This window comes from Aquarana catesbeiana, linkage group LG05 (assembly GCF_042186555.1).
Source record: "Aquarana catesbeiana isolate 2022-GZ linkage group LG05, ASM4218655v1, whole genome shotgun sequence".
NCBI classification, from domain to species: domain Eukaryota; kingdom Metazoa; phylum Chordata; class Amphibia; order Anura; family Ranidae; genus Aquarana; species Aquarana catesbeiana.
Genome location: NC_133328.1, coordinates 578946440 through 578968683, shown reverse-complemented (window position 1 = coordinate 578968683; position 22244 = coordinate 578946440). Strand labels below are relative to the sequence as shown.

General features: G+C 41.9%; 1 protein-coding gene across 2 annotated transcripts in view; it reads right to left on the bottom strand.

Moving 5' to 3' along the window:
* Positions 1-22244, bottom strand: part of PABPC1 (poly(A) binding protein cytoplasmic 1) — a 33189-nt gene that overhangs the window by 4785 nt on the left and 6160 nt on the right. Inside the window, exons 2-15 of one of the 2 annotated variants that reach the window (XM_073632053.1) lie at positions 20074-20292; positions 18934-19127; positions 18735-18850; positions 17830-17969; positions 16419-16513; positions 13329-13466; positions 12324-12419; positions 11945-12214; positions 11778-11868; positions 11130-11243; positions 9673-9833; positions 9191-9275; positions 8980-9110; positions 8784-8879 (exon numbers count right to left, since the gene is read on the bottom strand). In XM_073632053.1, the coding sequence (XP_073488154.1) occupies positions 8787-8879; positions 8980-9110; positions 9191-9275; positions 9673-9833; positions 11130-11243; positions 11778-11868; positions 11945-12214; positions 12324-12419; positions 13329-13466; positions 16419-16513; positions 17830-17969; positions 18735-18850; positions 18934-19127; positions 20074-20266 (1917 nt within the window). In that variant the 5' untranslated portion in view covers positions 20267-20292 and the 3' untranslated portion in view covers positions 8784-8786. Of the gene's footprint in view, positions 1-8783; positions 8880-8979; positions 9111-9190; positions 9276-9672; positions 9846-11129; positions 11244-11777; positions 11869-11944; positions 12215-12323; positions 12420-13328; positions 13467-16418; positions 16514-17829; positions 17970-18734; positions 18851-18933; positions 19128-20073; positions 20293-22244 lie in introns of both variants that reach the window. The other variant, XM_073632052.1, reaches the window with a different exon arrangement.

The following is a 22244-nucleotide window of genomic DNA, read 5'->3' as shown; positions in this document are numbered from 1 at the left end:
AGCGGCCTGCGTGCCCCCTGCAGGGCACGCTCGGTGAACAGCGAGTCTATGAGACTCATCTGATCAGAGTAAGGGGTCGATCCCGACCCCTTATCACATGATCAGCTGTCAGCCAATGACAGCTGATCATGTGATGTAAACAGAGCCCGTAAATCGGCTATTTTTTTCTCCTCTCGCTGACAAGCGTGAGGAAGAAAAAAAAAAAAAAAAGCAGATCACCGAGGCAGCCGTGAGAGGGGACATCAGTCCCGATCACGGCAATCATCTGTGCCCCCTGCCAGTGACACAGCAATAGGCAGCAGTGCCGCCTACCAGTGCCCACCAGCGTCACCCATCAGCACCCGCATCAGTGCCACAACAGCACTGCACATCAGTCCCACCTATCAGTGCCGCCTTAACTGTGCCCATCAGTGCCGCCTTAACTGTGCCTATCCGTGCCCACCAGTGCCGCCTCATCAGTGCATATCAATGGAGAAAAAATTACCTGTTTGCAAAATTATATAACAGACTATGAAACATGATTTTTTTTTTTTCAAAATTTTCCATCTTTTTGTTTAGCAAAAAATAAAAATCCCAGCTGTGATTAATTACCACCAAAAGAAAGCTCTATTTGTGGGAAAAAAAAAAGATAAAAATTTCATTTGGGTACCGTGCTGTATGACCGCGCAGTTGTCATTCAAAGTGCGACAGCGCTGAAAGCTGAAAATTGGTCTGGGCAGGAGGGGGGTTTAAGTGCCCAGTAAGCAAGTGGTTAATGCAAAACCATTAAGCCGTCCTATGGTATGGAGACAGGTGGGCGCCATCTTAGCCTCACTCGTCTTCCATACTGAGGAAGTGACAGGTCCCGATCGCCCTCCGCCGCTAGCGACAGCTCCGGTAAGCGACAGAGGGCGCGGGAAAGGGGGTGGCATCTCTCCCCGCCGCCCTCGCGCGGCAAACCCGCCGCAGAGACCACCATTATCGCGTACAGAACCGCCGGCCCTAAAGATGGATACCTCGGTGGTGGCAGCAGCTGCTGCCCGTTACCCGAGATATATCCATCTTCAAAGTAATGACGTATATATACAGTGGCCGGTCGGTAAGTGGTTAAAAACACAAACCATTACACTGAAAAGTCACTGCTCCAAATTCTATCATATCTAACATTCAGTGCTAGTAAAAAGGCAGAAGCCACATTCCAAATTAAAAGTTGCAATCATATAAATAAGCTTAATACAAAGGAAGCAATTTGCAGCGGAGTTCAAGTGGTCGCTCTTGCATTGGACCACTCCTTTAATCTTTAACTACAGCTTTCAGTTTAGAGTGTGGCTGCCCTTCTTTACTAGCACTGAATTCTATTTCAAAAGTTTATTAATATTTTTTTGAAAAGAACAAAGTGATCACTTTCCAGAGCAGCAAACAATCCTTGCATGCTCTGTACATAAAACAAGAATGATGTGGAGGTGAGAGGAACAAATACAGTGGTACCTTGGATTACGAGCATAATTCGTTCCAGAAGAAGGCTTGTAATCCAAAACACTTGAATATTAAAGCGAGTTTCCCCATAGGAAATAATGGAAACTCAGATAATCCGTTCCAGTGGCACTGCTAGTGTATGCAGTGCCGCATGTAACCAGAGGTGGGGGCGCCAGAGACATTTGGAAACGATCGGATGCACTCGGAGACACTTGGGAACAGAGTATTCCCGAGCGGCGCTGAGAGTCACCGGCGCCCCCGCACCTCTGGCCAAATGTGGTTACTGCACACCCCAGAGGCTTAAATCCTGCTCGTTTTGCGAGACAACAATCCCAAAGAGTCGGGATTTATAAAAAAAAAAAAAAAAAAAAAAAAAAAAAAAAAAAAAAAAAAGCTTGTATTGCAAAATGCTCATAAACCACGTTACTTGCAATCTGAGGTATTACTGTATACCAAAAGGGGAAACCAGAGAAGATCTTGGTAGTTAGGTTTAGTCCTTCATAAGGCCACAGGTGTATATTTGAACTCCATAGGAGCACAAACTTTGTTAACATTGGGAGATAGCTGTCTAGACAGCTGCTCTTAAAGGAACATAAAAGCAACAAGTCAGAAGGATCCTGAGATCAACACCTCAATGTGTAATCACTATAAGGAGGCATGTGAAGTAGAAAAGCCTTAATCCAGCAAGTATAGCTTCCTGAGTATTTCCAGTTATTGTACAATAAAACAATCACACATAATGAAATCAAACCCCCCAACTGTAAACATGAGCAGCTCTGTTAAGAAAAGGACAGAAGAGCTGCTAGAGCATGAAGCCAAGAATCGAAAGAAAGAAAGAAAGAAAGAAAGAAAAAAAGAAAGAAAAAGAAAGAAAAAGAAAGAAAAAGAAAGAAAAAGAAAGAAAAAGAAAGAAAAAGAAAGAAAAAGAAAGAAAAAGAAAGAAAAAGAAAGAAAGAAAGAAAAAGAAAGAAAGAAAGAAAGAAGTGCTTCTGTCCGGGGATCCACCATACAATATCAGCCGCGTTCATTCGGGACCTGCAGGTAGGCCAACCAAGGAGACCATATTTTATCAAAAGCGATTTGTCTCATAGGACACTCACAATTTCTTAATTCAACATGATCCACGTAAGCTTCCTTTTCACAAATGCAATGTCTACAACAGGGCTTTTCCACGCTGACGCTATAGGACTTTTTGCCGCTGGAAACATGAATTAAATTAAGGTCTGGGTATGTCGTGGAACATTTTCAACAGGCCTATTTCGTAAGGCTATGCTTGCATCTTTAACGTAGCACTGAATTCTGAGATGGGAACCAGCCATTGGGGAGACAACATCCAGCTGTCCTTTGATATGGTGGGTGCATTTGTTGTCCCCCCCGGACTAGAGAACACCTCCCCATCAGGAAATGATCTGCAGTTAAAAGGCAACTGGGCAGGGTTGATAACTAACCAGATTTTATGCACTCCCTGAATTTCTGGGAGGATCAACTGGCTTTTTGTACTTAAAGTGGTTGTTAAACCTCAGACATGAAATATGAACAAAGCATATCCCTCTTTAGTGTGTACTTGCCTCAATTCAGAGCACTAAGGGATATTTCTGTCCTCTGCTATCAGCATGAGTCACTTCTGTTTTTCCTGACACCAAGAAAACAGGTTACAAGGGAGAGACCTCCAACTGATTGACAGTCTCATCTGTTCCTATGTGCTGTGTGAAGGGTGGTATATCCCTTCCCTCCAATCAGCTTTCAGAGCTCTTCTCACAGCTTTGCAGAGTGTAATTTCATCTCTCCACTCCCTTTTTATGAACTCAGACAAGCTTATAAATTCACTTTGAAAAGATGTAGAGAAAACTGCAGATAAACAGATACAACTTGTGTAGGAGGAGGATTTGTTTCAGCTCTATCAACTGAGGCCAGTCACTTTACTGGGAATACGTAAGGGTTTAACCACTTGGCTAAAAAGCTTTATCACCACTTATGGACTGCCCACCGCATATATACTGCAGCAGGGCAGCCCTTATTGTACAAAACGATGTACCCATGCGTCGTTTCATGCACGAGACACTGGCCACAGCAAGGGAGCCGATGCATGAGTCCAGCAGCAACCCGCAATTGCTCCTCAGAGGGAAAGAACAGGGATCTGCCAATGTAAACAAAGCAGATCCCCGTTCGGTCAGGGGAGTACAGTGTGATGGTCTGTCCCTAGTGATCAGGAACAGCAATCTCTCTGTACTCCCTAGTCAGTCCACTCCCCCCCCCCCCACAGTGAGAAACAAGTCCCTACGACACACTTAACCCCTTAATTGCCCCCTAGTATTAACTCCTTCCCTGCCAGTGTCATTTATACAGTGATCAGTGGATAATTTTTAGCTCTGATCAAGGTAATGTCACTGGTCCCCAAAAAAAAAAAAAAAAAAAAAAAAAAAAAAGTGTCAAAAGTGTCCGGTCTGCCGCAAAGTCAGTCCTGCTAAAAATCGCTGATCACTGCCATTACTAGTAAAAAAATAAATAAAAATGCCATAAATCTTTTCCCTATTTTGTAGATACTATAACTTTTGCGCAAACCAATACACTATTACAATTTTTTACCAAAAATATGTACAATACATATTGGCCTAAAACCATGGGTGTTCAACCTGTGGCCCTCCAGCTGCTACAGAACCACAAGTCCCATGAGGCATTGCAAGGCTGTCAGTTAAACAAGCATGACTCCCAAAGGCAGAGGCATGATGGGACTTGTAGTTCAACTGGAGGGCCACAGGTTGAGCACCTATGGCCTAAACTGACTAATAAAGTTTGCTTTTTTATATATTTTTTTGGATATGTATTATAGCAGAAAGCAAAAAAAAAAAAATCTTTAAAATTGTCAGTCTTTTTTGTTTATAGCGCAAAAAATAACTCCAGAGGTGATCAAATACCACCAAAAGAAAGCTCTATTTGTGGGAAAATAAGCACAATTTTGTTTAGGTGCAACGTCACAATGGTCAGTTAAAGCTAAGCAGTGCCGCATTGCATAAAATGGCCAGGTTATTAAGGGGGTAAAACCTTCTGGGACCTAAGTGGTTAAACTGGAACAAGTTAAAGTGATATTAGCTGTTTTTTGTTAAAAAAAAAAAAAAAAAGGTTATATACCTGTTTTGTGCAATGTTTTTGCAGAGGGGTCCCTGACCCCCTCTGACAGTCCCACCTGCTGGGTCTGTCCATCCCTCCAAGTGCCACTGCACCCAAGTGTGTCCATAGACTACGCAAGAAAAGCAATTGCCACCACTCCCTACTCAAGGGTTTGACAGCAGAATAAGTCCATGGCTTCTGCCTATACAGCGCTGGAGCGACGACAAGAGCCAAATGAGTGTTTAGGGATTGTAGTGGGTAGAAGTAGTGGCGTTTTACCTTAAATTTCCTAAACTTAATGCTTTCTCTGCGTTAACTTTAGAACCCACTTAATTTGCTGTTTATATACACTTCTGCAAAAGGCAGAGTTAGCTGCATCATTAACTTTAAATTGAGTTAGCACAAGTACCTGACCAGCATCACTTACAGCACAGTGAAGTACTGCCCCCTCCCTCCGCAAGTCTAATGCCCACCGGATATTCCATTCTTACTGCACAGTCCTTTAGATCTACCATGTAGATCACGGGCCTGTCCCATTGGCTACAAATTGGATAGATTAGGTAGGACTTTACAATTTTGGTAAACCTAAAATGGATTGTATAAAGATGTTGTGGGTCAGCTTGTAAGTGTATGTGCATACAAGAGAAGGCATAAGGCTTGCTCTGCCAAAGTCACAGATGGGATATTTATCTCATTTGCAGATCCTGCTTGCACAGCCATGCTAAAGGCAAAAAAATAAATAGAAGCGCTGTGCAATTCAGGATTGGGGTTGTTCAAGAATGACTCATGTCTGTCTTTAACCACTTCAATACAGGGCACTTAAGACACCTTCCTGCCCAGACCAATTTTCAGCTTTCAGCGCTGTCGCAGTTTGAATGACAATTGCGGTCATACAACACTGTACCCAAACTAAATTTTTATCATTTTGTTCCCACAAATAGGGATTTTTTTTTGGTGGTATTTGATCACCTCTTTTTTTTATTTAGCAAAAAATAAACCGCAAACGAAAATTTTGAAAAATATAAAAGTTTTGCTTTTGTTTCTGTTAAAAAAATTTGTAAATAAGTTTTTCACTGATGGGCACTGATAAGGCGGCACCGATGAGCAGGCACTGACATGCAGCACTGAAGGCCATTGATAGGCGGCACTGATGGGCACTTATGGGTGGCACTGATAGGCGACACTGAAAGGTGGCACTGCTGGGCACTGATAGGGTGGCACTGATAGGCATTGGAGTGGGCACTGATTGGCAGCTGCCTAGGGGCATACCTGGTGGTCCAGTGTGGACGGCTTCCCTGGTGGTCCTGGGCGGGATCCGAGGGGGGGCTGTGAGGATAAACAATCAGCACCGACCCCCCCCCCCCCCCCCTTAGGAGAGCAGCCGATCAGCTCTCCTCTACTCGTGTCTGTCAGACACGAGCGAGTAAAAGCCGATCAACGTCTCTTTCTATTTACATCGTGATCAGCCGTGATTGGACACGGCTGATCACGTGGTAAAGAGTCTCCGTCAGACTGACACCCCGCAACAACGATCGCCGCGATGCACGCCCCCAGGGGGCGCAGCGGCTCAATATTCCTAATCACGTCATATGACGTCCGGTCAGGAATATCAAACCACTTTGCCGCCATTTTGTAATAGGGCGGGCAGCAAGTGGTTAACTTTGCTTTTCCAAAATGTCACAAAAGAAAAATTACATGTGAAAGGAACAGTAAAAATCGCATATAGCACCTGAAAAGGGTAACCCCACATTCACTTTTAGAACACCGGCTGAGACCAAAGAGCTCAGTGGTAAATGCACAAGCTTTAAATTGCTGACACTGCAAGTTCTATTCCCATCAGTAACCTGAGGGTGTGTCTAAATATATTGTAATCAATACACTGTAGGCACAGAGGCAGCTACAAATATCAAAGTCTTTCACACTTAACTGGAGCTAAACATATTTGATATACAGTTCCCATGAAATTTAAATGGAATAAAAGCTAGTTCACTGCTTAACATGAAGAGCAACATTCAGGTTTAAGTGCACAAGGAAGAATCATCTTCAACATGGATGGTAGCTCCAGTGTCACAAAAACTAAAGTTTTACAGTAGTTTTGCTTAGGGCCCACCTGTTCTGAGCCAGAGATATCCAGATGTTACACTGTTTAAAGATATTACATTTGTCTATTGCCACATATGGGTTTAATATGGGAAAGCATATTTAAAGTTTCTTATCTGGACTGGGGACAACACTGTCTAACTTTGTTCTTCAACAAGTGACAACATTGGGCATAAAGTGTAGATAATATATTGGGCATTTAAAGTATTGTTTAGTGGTTAAAATTACCCTAGTTGCACATGACAGCATAGTAGCCACCCTTGTTACTTGTGAGGTCATTTTATGCATGGTTATAATTCGTCATCTCTATCAGTGCTGTGACACCAGTAAGGTAAAATACTGCAAAGGACTACTTTGCTTGTGCCCCCCCATATGCACATGTACAACCAGTTTGAGATAAAAACTATGTATTGATTTCTCTACATAGATCTTTAAAATACTGTATCCAGTTCTGGAGCCCTCATTTACAAAAAGATACAAGATAGAACGCGTCCAGACACAGGCAACAAAAATGGTGAAGGTTCTGAGGGATAAAACATATCAGGAAAAACTTCAGAAACGCAATATGTAGTCTGAAGGAAAGAAGGCAAAGGAGAGACATGATTGCAAGTTTTAAATACAGCAAGGTGGTGAAGAAAAATTTCAAAAATTCAAGAGGGCAGGATTGTCAATATGAAGCCAAGAACACAGGGACAAGACCTCAAAGTAGTAGAATTCAAAACTAATCTTAGAAAGTACAGTATTAACTTACAGAATGAGCAGTTGATGCTTGAAATAGACTTCCAGAGGAGGCAGTCAGAACAAAAAAAACCCAATGGGGCAGACTCAAGCACTGGGTCTTCTTTCTGCTGTCACTTTACACTTTTATTCCATGAAAAAGTTGCATTTAAAGCCAGTTATGTAGTAGTTCCTACTGGCAAAATGGAACAGTTCTGCCAAAGTGGTCGCATGCAACCAAACCTGGATGTCAGGCTAGCATGGCCAACAATTATACCCTGGGCACCTACCCGAATTCTCCTCATGTAACTGCTACGCATCTTCTGTTTGTAATGTTTTTATAGGAAACTGATCACGCATGCAAGAGGGCAATACTGGGGATATTTGGGGACATACATTTCATCTTCAGTTTCTAAATAGCTCTTAAAGGACAATATCCACCTATTTGCATTCTCGGATAGGAAAAGCAGGACTCAGGCCCAACAGTGAGATTTTCCCCCGTTCAGAGATCAGTCACTTTCATGTATAATATATATTGAAAAAAAAAAAAAAAAAAAAAAAAAGGAAAACTGGCAAAGTAGACTTTAAAAGGTACCCGACAACGTGACCGTATTAAAATGTCAAAATCTTTATTTACATCTTGAGTAAAAATGAGGCTCTGTATCATGTGTATTAAAACAGATCTGTTCATTTTAAACAGTAGGTAAAGCCTCAATCACGAGAACACTCTTGGTCCCAATATTATGTACACAAAAAAAAAAAATCCAGATAGCAGATGACGTGGCAAACAGTTTGTTTAATATCCGAGAAGAAATAATTTGACGTGACGCTTTTCTCGGAATCAAAGTTCCGTTTCTTCAGTGTGAAGGATAGCGTAGAAATATGCGGAGCAATGCCGCCAAATGTCTTCAGGTCAAGTGCCACGACTGCCAGGGACCACCACAAAAAAGGCACAGGATAATATCAAAGAAAAGTATAGTATGAAGATTGGCCTTGTATCTAAAATGTCTTAGATGGCTTGAAGAAATCAGTCTTAGTTCAGGCATATCACACACACACGGAAAGTTCCAAGCATAAGGCCATTGCAGGAAGGTCAAAAGGATTGCACTAGTGCCGGGAGGCACAGGTGGTAATCGGTCTCATGCTGAGGAGACCCAAGGGGGGTATTTTGGGAACAAAAATGTAGAACTGTCCAGTAAGGCAGAAGAATTATAAGGAACAGGGGACTCAGCAGTAAGCCAGTGGTTAAAATACCATAGACCTAGGAGATAGTAGACTGAAGAGTAGAATACATACATATGTGAAAATCCAAGCCTATACTGAGGAACTGCAGATATTACAGGCTGAGAATTAACCACTTCACAAATCTGAATATGTAAAAACAAAAAGTCCCTCAGGCTTACATATTAGACAGCTGCAACTCCAGTGGCATTGTTAACTGCTTTCTGTGCAGCTTCCTTGGCCTGATGGGCTTGAAGGACAGCGACTGCTTCATCAACCTGGGGGGAGAGAAAATTTAAGAAATGTTAACTTCTACATCAACCTGTCCTGTGTTAAATAGAAATAAAAAGCGTCCGGTGTTTAAAAACATTCACATACCTTTGATCGAAGTGATTCTGGTGACTCAAGCATATGAAGTAGCTCGGAATTGTCAATTTCCAGCAACATTCCAGTGATCTTTCCAGCTAGAGTTGGGTGCATGGCTTGGATCAGTGGGAAGAGGCGCTCGCCTAAAAATAAAACCATGGGTTCAAACACAATCCTGGAAATCAGATTTGTACAATATCATGTAAGCAGCAGCTTTACATACCAAGCATCTGCTTCTGTTCTTGTGGTGGTGCTGCAGCCAGCATGGAGGCAGTCAAGGGTTCCTGACCCTGCACATGGACAGCAGGCTGAAAGGAAAACACACTGGTCAGCAATAGTACTATCAATACAAATACCTAAATCAATTCTGCAACAGTAGCTAAAAAAAAAAAAAAAAAAAAAAAAAAGTACATATGTAGTCTCTTAAATGTAGATTATAGGCCATTTATAAAATAAAAACTGACCATGCCCAGCCCATGTGAGACCCACTGAGCACTTCCCAATCAAAACAGAAAGGGTTATTAAGCCAAATAGATTTTAAAGAGACAAACACTAGATGCATTTCTACATGCCCCCATGGCATGGATAACAGTAACAAAAATATCAAGTTAATTTAGGTCTTAGACTTTAGGAGTAAGTTAAAGTCAAACACTGTCAAAAGGCAACTGTCAACAGAATCCTAGCCATAGGGCAGCGTGCAATTACCTGCTGCATAGCAACCTGTGGTTGGGCGTTGAGGTGCTGCTGCGGATTGCGCACACCAGCAGCATACTTGTACTGGGGAACTGTACGAACTGCCGAAGTTGCAGCTGCAGCAGCAGCAGCGTTTGTAGGACGAGGACCCATTGTCTGTGTCGACGTATTAGCTGGGGGAACAAAAAACCAAAAAACAAAGCAAAGTTAGATTTTTGCAAGTCCTTCCCTATAGTCACAGAAATGTGGGCCTTTCCCTACAGTTCACAATGACTGCAATTTACTGGAGAGTCCCTGTTCTACACATACTCCCTGCTCAATTAAGATCTGTGCAGTTTTACTGTACATTGTATGAGGAGTGTTGTTGCGGGAAATGGAAAAAATGGTTGCTATCTGTTAATACATAGCCAATATTTTGAACAGTATTGTAATCATTTCCCCAGCTGTGCAGTTTTACACATTTAATACACCAAGCACACTATTTTGAGTGTCTACATTTACTAGAATGCATGTTAACGTGAACAGTAAAGGCCCATTAGAGCATGGGCACGCAAGGACCTAAAAGATACACTTGGACAAAGGCATTCTAGTTTTTGAATGCACAAATTTAATTCTCTTTAACATGGGTGCAGGACATCTCATTACATTGCTTCCTCACCACCTGTTTTAACCTCTAAAAACCCACAGCACCACCTGTGCAGCCCCATTCAGTTGAATGGTCAGGTTTGGTTGGTGGTACTACCTGTGTGTACCTCCCTCCCCATCCCAACCGCAGGTGTAAACAAGGCCTTAAAGGCGCAGTTTAGGAGATATTTACTGTATACTGCGTTCTACAGAAGAGTGTGCAGTGACCGGCGGCTCAAACGAGCATGCGCAGGAGTGACGTCATGCAGCCCCGGCCATTCACACAGCCGGAGTCCATGGCCCCAGAGGGGAGACGTGTGAAGATAGATGCGGCCTGCAGCGGGGACGACGCAGGCGTCACATAACGATGCATACTAGCACATTATACCTTTACTTTGCAGGGAAGAAAAAAAAAAAGGGGGGGGGGACCTACAGTGTTTACTTCCTCTTTAAAGGAATAGGTACTAACAGTTTATAAAACCTCTAGTGTTATGAATGGCCTGTCCTGGTGCCTGGTCCTTATCAATCTTGACCTATAGTCTCCAGACAGAACCTCCACAACTGACACTTCGAGGTGTTGGATGCCAACATCCCTCACCCTGCACTATGGGGCCCACTGGCTTGTCTATCTGTTCCACGTATTGCAGTGAAGGGCAGCCTGGCAAACGTGTCATATGTAAAGATTTGTCCAGAAACTGCAACTCTGCAATGGAGCAAAGAACAAGGGGATGGTGATTGGGACAGGAAAGTATAAAAAAAAATTTACAGCTTGTGTTTTTTTAAATCTGCAACGGAGCTGCTCAAAACATCAGCTGCAGATAGCTGTCACTGAATAAATTACTTACCAACACGCTGAGCTGAAACAACGCGTGGGACCTGAGAAGAAGTCGGTCTCATCGTTCCAAAGGTTGGAGGACGAGGAGCAGCAGGGCGGATGGCTCCTGGCATGTTTTGGAATGCTGCAAAAACAAGTGGATTTTATAAGAAAAGCAATTACAACTTTTATAACTAAGGGCAAAGCTTGTAAGGTGTTTCAGCTGTGGTCGTCACTAAAAAGACAACCAGCTGGGCAGTTATGATTGGACCAACCCCCTGTACTTGTCACAGCAGAACATTTCTGGTACTGTCAATGAAAGGGGACGACTGATTGCTTAACAGGGGGAAGGAGGGTAGCAACATATTGGGGAAGGTTTTTTAATCTGCTCGTTTCCTTGCATGCACAATCAGCAGCAGTCATGCTCTGTATTAAAGTATTGTCAACTGATCTGGCTGTACCACCATCTTTACATAATGGCGGCTAAAAACCAAGACAGAATGAACTATGCATTTCAGCCGTAGTGAAAGCAATGGAGATTAATTCCTGAACAAATGATTTAATGCAATAGCCAAGATAAAGAAAAAAGCCAAATTAAACTTCATACCAATAATATTGTAGAAAGGGCAACATGCTTGCCTTGAACTTTAGATATTAACGTATTCAAGGTTTAACTTACGGTGTGGTCTAGCACCTTGCGCAGTCCAGCGAGGGTTTGGTCTAAGCTGTGCAATTTGTCCAGCTGGGTAATATGCAGCACGGTTTTGAGCCTGCAAGAAAAAGTCTTTAGCATCCAATCTAATTGCTTTATGTTGTCTGTGCAAGTCTAAGTGCATGAATACTTACCGGTGGAAGGGCAGCCATGAAATAACTGGATGGTGGTGGCTGGTAAGGGTTTATGACTGGATTAGGCACAGCCCTGACACTTGCCATCCTTTGCATGTACTGATTAGTCAGATGAGCCTGACGCTCCTCTTTACGCTGAGCCAAAGCAACATAAAGTGGTTTAGTTGCCACGATTCTTCCGTTCATCTCAGTGACCGCTTTGGTTGCTTCTTCAGGGGAAGAAAAACATACAAAGCCAAAGCCCTTGCTGCGCCCTCCTTCCATCATGACCTGAAGAAAAAAGACATTTTTAGTTATAGGTTTGTTTTTTTTTCTTTGTCATCTAGACAGGGTTCAAAAAGAAAAAAAAAAAAAAGCCAAACACTACTAAAATATTCACCTTCGCACTTGTGATGGTGCCAAAGGGCGAAAACTCCTTGCGAAGTCGCTCGTCATCAATCCCATCATCCAGATTTTTTACATAAAGGTTAACACCCTAAAACAGACAAGAATATTAGAGATTCATCTACTTAAGCAAATGCAATTTAAAACATTTATGGGGCATGCTTGATTATACAGCCTGTGCTTCCCTGTTTGGTAGTGTTATACTACTGCATTCATTGCAAATGTCAGTCAACATACTGTCTAAACCCAGACCTGTCGCCAATTTTGTTTATCACAGGCCAAGTCTCTGGAATTATGCATCCACTTAGCCAATAAACCACAAACCTGCAGATATCCTGATAAAAATCTGAACATGCAGACTGCAATTCACAAACCTTTACTAGTACCTATAGCTCTGCAATCAGACACTCCCTTTGAAGACTGGTTCCAGACATTTTCTTGACGTTTTGATATAAGGGAGGAAAGGACAGAATCATGTTTTTATTGCCATCTCTTGGCCTGTGGGGAGAGACTGGCCTCACTTTATAACCTTAAGACTGCCAAGCCACAAACAGGACAGCAACAATACCAATTCTAACCAGTCCCAACTATTAAAGTATAAGGAAAAACTTTTATTTTTGGATAGCATGGAGAGAGATTAGAACCCCTGTCAGTTTTTACTGCTGTCTATTAGGGAGAATATTCCTCTTTATTACCCCGGTTTACCATTAAAAAAAGTACAAGAAAATCCCACATTCTGCGTTGTCCCCCAAAAAGTACTAGAAGGGAATTTTCCAATGGGGGCACTAGCACTGGTCTGGGGGTCCCCAAGGGACTCCCTTAATTTGCAGGAACTTCCTGTTTTGGCTATGGGACAGAAGTGAAGGTAAATCTCCCCAATGGGTCACAGATAGCAAAATACAAACCAGCAGGGGTTTTAACTTTCCCTTTATACAAAATGAAAACAAGTTTTGCTTTAAACAAAGTTTTGGGTGGAGCCAAGTTGTAGAAACAAACTAACCTGGTATCTGGTGATACGGTCCTGCTTCATTTGCTCAAATTTCCGTTTAAGCTCTGTTTGCCGCTCAACTTTTTTCTGGGCACGACCCACATAGATGGCTTTACCATTCATGTCCTTTCCATTCATGTCATCAACAGCCTGAATGGGGAAAAAAAAAAAACGAAAAAAAACTGTCAGACTTCCTAGACCTTAAAAAGTGTATTAAACAAAGGGTTTATTTGCTCTTTTGCTCTGTAAATATTGTAAGAGTATGTTTATATCAATTAGTGCAAAAAAAAAAAAAAAAAACAAACTATCTGGACAGAAATTTAGAGCTATGCCATCTTCAAGATGCTATTTAGCACAGTCCCTATCAAGGACTCACATAATTAGTCTTCATACTGTAGAGATGTGGGAGTGGATTAGTAGGTGAGCAGAAGACACTGGGCAGGGCTGGCACCACTATCTACAAATATTCTGTGTGATGTCAGCTCACAACAGGTTTTACAAGAGGATAGCATTACTGACAACAAATTTTTGTAATCGCAGGGTCTGTAAAGGGGGTAAAACATGGGTAAATGTGCATGTATTACAGATATATGCTGCAAAGATTTCTATAAGTTCCTTAAAGGAAATGGGTCAGAAAAGACTGATGTACAGACTGTTAAGTCATTGTAGAAGCATAAAAGATTGAAGACCACCTGAATATTTTAGATTCAAATAATGGCCATATCCTCAAAGCATAAAGGCTGCCTTTGCAGACATCCTGAAGTACAGGGTGCCTGAATGCCATGCCCAATACAAATGACTGACTTATCTGCAGACTTCTTTTGGATCATTGAAAAAGTACCAAGACCAACAAATCTGCATAAGCCAGTTAAAATTTTCAGAAGTATGACAGCAATGGCGGCTTCCATGTTTCTTTCAGGAAAGGTTGAAGTGAACCTGTGGCCAGGCTTTAGAGAGACAGAGGTATTTGCATCGTCCGCAAGCAGTAGTACAGACAGTTTGTTCTCTGTAGCTTTTGCTCACTCCACATCTCTCTGTACTAACTTGGCTGAGCAATCTAATCTATGTAAACACAGCAGGAGCACTGCTCAGAATAAAGGGTAAATTAATAGGGCAAAATTTCTAATATCAAAAGCTCCAAATACAAAGTAGGGAGCTTAAGAAGTCACCATTAATAAGCAGAAGACTAGCATATTGCTATAGGTTTTCAGGAAGCAGAAAAAGAATAAAATTTACTTTCACTGTGTAATCTACACTACTTCAGGGTAAAAATGTTAATGAACATTTAGGTTTGCAAATAAAAATGTATGCAAAAAATTAGAAAGCATCTGTAATTAAACCATCCCGCCTAAAGCAGATTGACTTACCTTCTCTCATAAGCAGCCAGTCTCTTGTGTTTACACTTGCTACTGCCTTTTTTCTACACTTTCGTTTCAGCATTACTTAAGGAGGAACCGCCCTGAGAACCGCCCAAATAACAGAAAAGCCTTACTTCACCAAGCTCCCAACAGTCTGCTCCCTCTGCCAATTTTATCTTTGCTTCTTGTGCACTACACATTGGTTGCAGAGGTTTTTCTTTTATTTTTATTAATAGATGGATGTTACCATTAGAGGATGGACTGATTAAAAACAGTTAGTCTGTGAGCGTCCACACAGCTGTATTCAAGGTATGCTAGCAGTGCACAGATGCTACTACAGTTGATCTGATCGCTGCTAGAAGTTGTAATCTTTCATAGGGGCAACATCATTATTTACTGCAGTGACTCAATATTGAGCTACACTGATGACTACTTAGCTATGCAATCTATCGCCACCAATCACTACAGCTGACCAACAGCAACTGTGTGCATAGGGAATCTGCCTTTTATATGCAGGAAGCAGAGATATACTGGAGTTATCACTTTGAACAATATTTTTATACTCGTGTGCAACTTTATGAAACCTCCTCCTCTACATATAAATTTTGTATCGATCTTTAGTGGCATGACCAGGGGTGCTCAACCTGTGGCCTGCGGAGCCCTGTGGCCCAACCTCAAACCAGGAAAGTGCATGCCCATACCCGGATGGTGGGTCAGCAAGTCCAGATCACAATTGGCGACCCACCACCCCAGAGCATCAGAGGGCATGGAGCTGGTGCCGGCAGCAGAGGGAGCAGGACCTGCATAAGCCGATGCTTCGTCTGTAACGCTGGTTCCTGTCCCAGGTAGAGTGATACCAAGTGCACGTCACCTGGGACCTTTCCATAAGCCTGGAGAGCGATGGCAGCAGAAGTAGGAAAAGTCAGTGTATTAATCACACACACCGCACTATAGCAATGGGCATATTAGCACTAATAAAAAAGGGTTATTAGGCTGCTTTCACGCGTATCTTGAGGTGCAGCACTGAGCCATAAACTATTAAATCCTGGAGGTTTGGGTGCGCTTTCATAAAGTGAACCACACCCACAAGATATAACAGAAGTCTATGGCAAATTGCAGCTAACTCGCCAAAAAGGCAAAGGTGCGCTGCGCAGGCAAACTGCAGCACATTAGTGTGAAAGAAGCTTTAACGGGCTCCGGACAGCAAGAGCTTGTTTACATATGCATTTTGGGGGGCCATAAAACCCCATCATGTCACCCATGACCAGTTACCAAACCACTTAAGATGGCCCTCTCTCTTCAAAATGTTGAGCACCCCTGGGCTAGATTATGCTCAACAGAATCTGAGCTAAACCACCAGTCAGGATTCAGAGAAGCAAAGTGAAGGTATCCTCTGCTCCTCTGGCAAAACCTGGGCAGCTGCAGACAATCCCACCCATCAAGGCAAACCTAATTAACATGAACACACCCTAAAGTCGGCCTACTAAATGGACATGCTCTTGGGGAAAGGTCTGCAGGGACATATGGACCTTCTAAAAGCCCAACACAAACAGGGCTATAGAAAAACACAGGAACTGCCGGAAGCCAATGATTATGTTATTGCTGCAAAAATGTCAGGAGAGACTGTACTAATTTTATTGATTTATGATCAGAAGGGGTTTTCAGGGAATGAGTTTATACAATACATTAAACTTCATTTTAATACACTGTTTACTTTAAACCGCAACGTAATGTCTTAATTTACCTTCTGAGCATCCTCATGCCGCTCGAAACTGACAAATCCGAATCCTTTTGACTTTCCACTATCATCAGTCATGACTTTGACACTGAGTGCAGGGCCTGAAATAAAAAAAAAAAGTTACATTCAGCATAGTAATATTTTGGAATTGTACCATCCGGTGCTTCAAAGAAAGCATTGATTTTAAATTCATTAACCCACCCAAGAATTTATGTTAAGTGATATGGAGAGATTAAAGCAGAGTTCCACTTAAAAAAAGTAAAGTCAGCAGCTACAAATACTGCAGTTTGCTGACCGGCTCCTGTACATATACGTCGGCAGTATAAAGATGGATATCTCGGTAATGGCAGCAGCTGCTGCCACAACCGAGGTATCCATCTTTTGAGCCGGCAGTCCTGTTTACGATAATGGTGGTCTCTAGAGAATTCGCGGCGAGATCTCCATTAGCAGCGGGAGGGGCCCCCTCCTGCACCCTCCGCCACTTTCCGGAGCCGTCGGAAGCGGCGGAGGCGATCAGGACCTGTCCGTGGCTGGGTATGGAGACGAGGGGAAGATGTCTCCAACCAGTCTCCATACTATAGCAGGGCGGAAGCGACATCAAAACATCACTTCCGCCCATATGTCTTAAAAGGCACATTTTTCGGTTGTCATTTTTTTAAACAATTTTTTTTTTTTCTTTTATTGCATTTAAGTCCAAGTATGAGATCTGAGGACTTTGACCCCAGATCTCATATTTAAGAGGACCTGTCATGCTTTTTTTCTATTACAGGGGATGTTTACTTGCTTGTAATAGAAATAAAAGTGACCCAAATTTTTTTTTAAAAGTGAATAAAATCAAGTTAAATAAAAATTTTAAAGCGCCCCGTCCCGACGAGCTTGCGCACAGAAGCAAACTCATTCGTGAGTAGCGCCCGCATATAAAAACGGTTGTCAAACCACACGTGAGGTATCGCCGCAATCGGTAGAGCGAGAGCATTAATTCTAGCCCTGGACCTCCTCTAACTCAAAACATGCAACCTGTATAAGTTTTTAAACGTCGCCTATGGAGATTTTTAAGGGTAAAAGTTTGACGCCATTCCATGAGCAGGCATGAAGCGTGACAGGTTTGGTATAAATTTACTTGGCGTAACATTATCTTTCACAATATAAAAAAAATTGGGCTAACTTTACGGTTGTCTTATTTTTTTTCAAAAAAGCGAATTTTTTTCCAAAAAAGTGCGCTTGTAAGACCTCTGCGCAAATACAATGACAAAAAGTATTGCAATGACCGCCATTTTATTCTCTAGGGTGTTAGAAAAAAAAATGTATAATGTTTGGGGGCTCCAAGTAATTTTCTAGCCAAAAAAAAAAACTTTTTTTTTTAAACACTGAGTCTGAAAAAGAGGCCTGGTCTTTAAGTGGTTAAGAGGCAACTCACCATATTTCCCAAACATCTCTTTCAATCGTTCATCATCCATATCTTCACCGAAGTTCTTTATGTATACGTTCGTAAATTCCTTGGCTCTGGCCCCAAGTTCAGCTTCTCTTTCTTTGCGGGATTTAAAACGTCCAACAAATCTGTAGAAGGAAAATTAAAACCTTGAATTCACTTTTGCCAATCTAAAATACCAATCCATACCATTAAAGAAAACCTGCAAGTTTTGACATTTGTCCTGGGACTACTTCATTACCCTTCTCTTTTTTTTAATGTTGCTACAATATAAATATTTGGTTACAAGGACGTCATGTGAGGGTATGCCTGGGAGTTACCCCTTCAAGCCTCTCTGAATATATTCTGTTTTACTAATATGTGGGATTTTAATGCTGCATCATGTTAATCTACTGGGTTGAGCTACATTAGTTGACTACTTATTTGTACTTTTGCATTTTTTCTATTTGGAAATATCAATACAAATCTACTGAAAAGATAAAAAACCTGCAAGTTTCTGTCTACTGAGATTCTGGCCCTTGACTTTAAAAGCATTGAGGGAGTAAGAAGGAAAGTGGACGTGAAAGGAAAAAAAAAAAAAAAAAAAAAGGAAAAAAACCTCGTCAAGGCCAGTATACTGTATGAAGCTAAAAGCAAATTAAAAATCAGGCTCACACACGAGTCTGACTTGCTTCTGAGTCCAATATCCACATAGAAGAGCCTTGAAAACTCAAATAGGTATGTCACCTTAAAGAGGACTCCTTGATCTGTTCTTAGGAAAAAGCTTAGGTTCTAGGTACTACGCCAAGCAATATTTCCTTCTGGTTTCTTAGACAAGCCAAACATGCATAAAATATAAAAAGTATAAAGCATCAACTTGAAAAGGAAATCATTGCTATAACATAAATACATACACTTTTCGGTCATTCAAAAGCATGCCATTCATTTTATCGATGGCCCTTTCAGCAGCTTCCTGAGTCTCAAAGTGGACAAATCCATAACCCTTTGATCCATTTTCATCACAGACCACCTGTTAAAAGACAGAAAAATAGTAAATACCATCTACTTTCACATGAAGTTCACCAACTAATGCATAGCTCTAAAGTCACCAACCTTGCAAGACAAGATGTTTCCAAAGGCAGAAAAGGTGTCATATAAAGCCTTATTGTCAATTGACTTGTCGAGGTTCTTGATGAAAATATTTCCAACTCCACTTTTACGCAGAGATGGATCACGCTGGGACCACATGATGCGGACCGGTTTGCCCTTGATGACGTCAAAATTCATGGTGTCCAATGCTCGTTCGGCTGAAGAAGAAAAAAGTTAAATCCATTAACATGGATTTTAGTCAAATACCTGAAAGTCATTTTGTCAACCTATTCACTGTCCAACTGAACTGAGTTAAGAATACGAGACGTTTAAATGGGGAGCACAGGGCACATGCATGGTGCAGTGGGTATATGGTTTCAGGCCGAGATATCTACATACAGTCCAGGTGTTAAACCCACGTTTCAATAGGTAGTATGTGGTGAAGGGGTCAAGGACAAAATATACAGGATTTTAGGCAAAACTATGTTTATGTGGCAAGAAGGGGCCAATTAGAGGTCAGATTTAAGTTTAAGGTAACCTTATAACAATCTAAGTAGAACAGTAAAAGAAATCTGAAACATTAAAGGCCATGAGCAGTTATGTAAAGGTGACTATAACAGTCATTTGCATCACACAGTTGACATCAGCTGAACTAAAGCTGATGGAGAACAGGTTTAAACTAAATTCCATAGCTGTTGCACAACTGGGAAACACTTCTTCCTAATAGATTACATTATATCACAAGTTGGGAATGCAGGATCAAAACGAACACTCATCAGAATGACATTTAGCACTTCATGCATTCTGTGCTAGACACCAGCACCCAAATACTTGGGCCAGCCAGCCGTCTATCACTTGATATCCGATCCCCTATAGCAGTGATCACCAACCCTGTCCTCAGGGCCCACCAACAGGCCAGGTTTTATGCATTACCTTGGGGAGATGCAGACTAGAATACTGCAATCACTGAGCAGCAAGTGATATCACCTGTGATGTATTTCAGTTATCTTGCAAACCTGGCCTGTTAGTGGGCCCTGAGAACAGGGTTGATGACCACTGCTCTATAACAGCAGATATGTGGATGCTTACAGACTTCTGTGTCAAGTGAAATTAGTACAGAATGCATGTAACATGATGAATTGGGAAGTTTCAAAAGCAACTTACCATCAGCTGGTTGCTGAAAGTTCACATAGGCATAGCCAAGGGATCGACGTGTAATCATGTCTCTGCAGACCCGAATGGACAAAATGGGCCCAGCAGGACTGAATTTTTCGTACAACATTGCTTCTGTAACGTCAGGGTGGAGGTCCCCAACGTACAGGGATGCCATAGGGTAGCTAGGAGCACCTGGATTCATGATGACTGCTGGTTAATTGTACACAACTGAAAAAGGGAAAAAAAAAAAAAACACACATTATTGCTGCAATACATATAAAGGGGTACTGGGCTAACTGGCAGCTTGCAAAAGGATATGATTAATACAAAGTCATGTGAGCAATACTAACAAGTCCCACCACATGTGGAGGAGACTTGTACATCACTATGGTTGAAATCTAGAATACAGGTCTTAAAAATGTTCAGCAATGCTTAGACAGACATTCACCTATAATGGCAAAGTATGGAAATAGGAAAGTTCAGGATTAAACCTCATGTTTGTCAGCCAAGTCACCACATTTGAGTCAATCTCAATCAGCTGACTAAAAAGTAGGCAGCATGCAATCAGAATCTGCCTCCAAAGAGAAGATGAAAGATTAATGCCTTCCCAACATGCAATGTGAGTGGTTTAAACATCACGCCAGGAAAGGCCGCAACTAAAAAAAAAAAAACCCTTACCAAATCTAAGGACAAGAGAATATATCAACTAGTCTACTACGTCCCTTACAAACTCTTCTGCACAGAATTCAGTCATTTGATACATCTGCGTTTGTGGATCATGTGGTACATTTGAGGATTTTACTGGCGTTATTCATCCCTATAGAAGCAGCAAATGCAATTTTTTCATGCCCCACACCAAAAGGTATGGGTTTTAAAAGAAATCTAAAACCCAACTTTTCATTCTGGAATGAGCAAAATAATTACAAAAAAAAACTGTTTTTGCAAGGTTCCATTTGTGAGATTCATGTTAATTTCCCCTTTAGGCATCAGATACATTGGCAAAAACTCCATCTGTAACAGCGGTCACTAACACAGGCGCCTCCACTGGAAAAACAGATCAGGTCACTAGAGTAAAATTTGGGCATTCTCATGTCCTAGTGACCAAGATAGCGAGTAATTCTTCTCATTTGGGCAACCAGATAATACAAACCTAATCATAGAAAAGGCCAGAACACCAATATGGAGAGCCAGAAGAATCCCATTATCAGAATAAAAACCATCACCGTTTCCTAGATTGACTTGTCTGTAGTGTGATTTGAGGAACTTTTAAGCCTCGTGCACACTTAAAAAAACAAAAAACAAATCTGCTTTAAGGCTCCATGCACAATAGTCTACTAAAAACTTTCCTATAGGCAGCTTCTGATTTTTGTTCTGCTTCTAGATGCAAATAGTGTTATCCTAGGTGCCCATGCACACTATTTTAGTCTAGAAGCTTTTTTGAAGCTTTCTAGAAGCAGAAAAAAAAAACTTTGCATTTTGGGAGTGATTTGCTAGCAGAAAAAAAAAAAAAAAAAAAAAACGCTGAATGCTTTTAACTGCTGCTAAAACACTGTCAAAAACTGGCACAAAATCGCCATTTTTCATCCAGTGTTCTTCTGCCTTTTTAGCTTATATAGTGTGCATGAAGCCTTAGCTGCCATTTTTTTCTGCCTCTAAACGCCCAATGTCTGCCTGCGTGTCCATTAACACAGGCTTAGAGGCTGAGAAAAAGAAACCCCCCCAAAAAACCCCACAGCCAGCATTTCTGAAAATGCGTGAAAACATATCTAAACGCACATTAACACTAGGCAGGTCAAGCAATGAGCATTAAAGTGGTTGTAAAGGCTCAAGGTTTTTAACCTTAATGCATTCTATGCATAAAAGAAAAAACCTCTGTGCAGCCCCCCTCCCCTCCCCAAATACTTACCCGAGTGCCATCTCGATCCAGTGATGTGCACAAGAGCCTTGGCTCTTATGGGACTCTCCCTCCTGATTGGCTAATACCACCAGCAGCCATTGGCTCCTGCTGTCAATGACAGCCAATGAAGAGAGGTGGTGGGCCGAGTCACGGTTCTGTATGTGAATGGACACGCAGAGTCGTGGTTCGGGAACAAGCCTGGTGCCCCCACTGCCAGCTGGAGGGAGAGGCCTGGAGCACTGCCGGGGGACCTAAGAGGCAGATCGAGGCTGCTCTGTGCAAA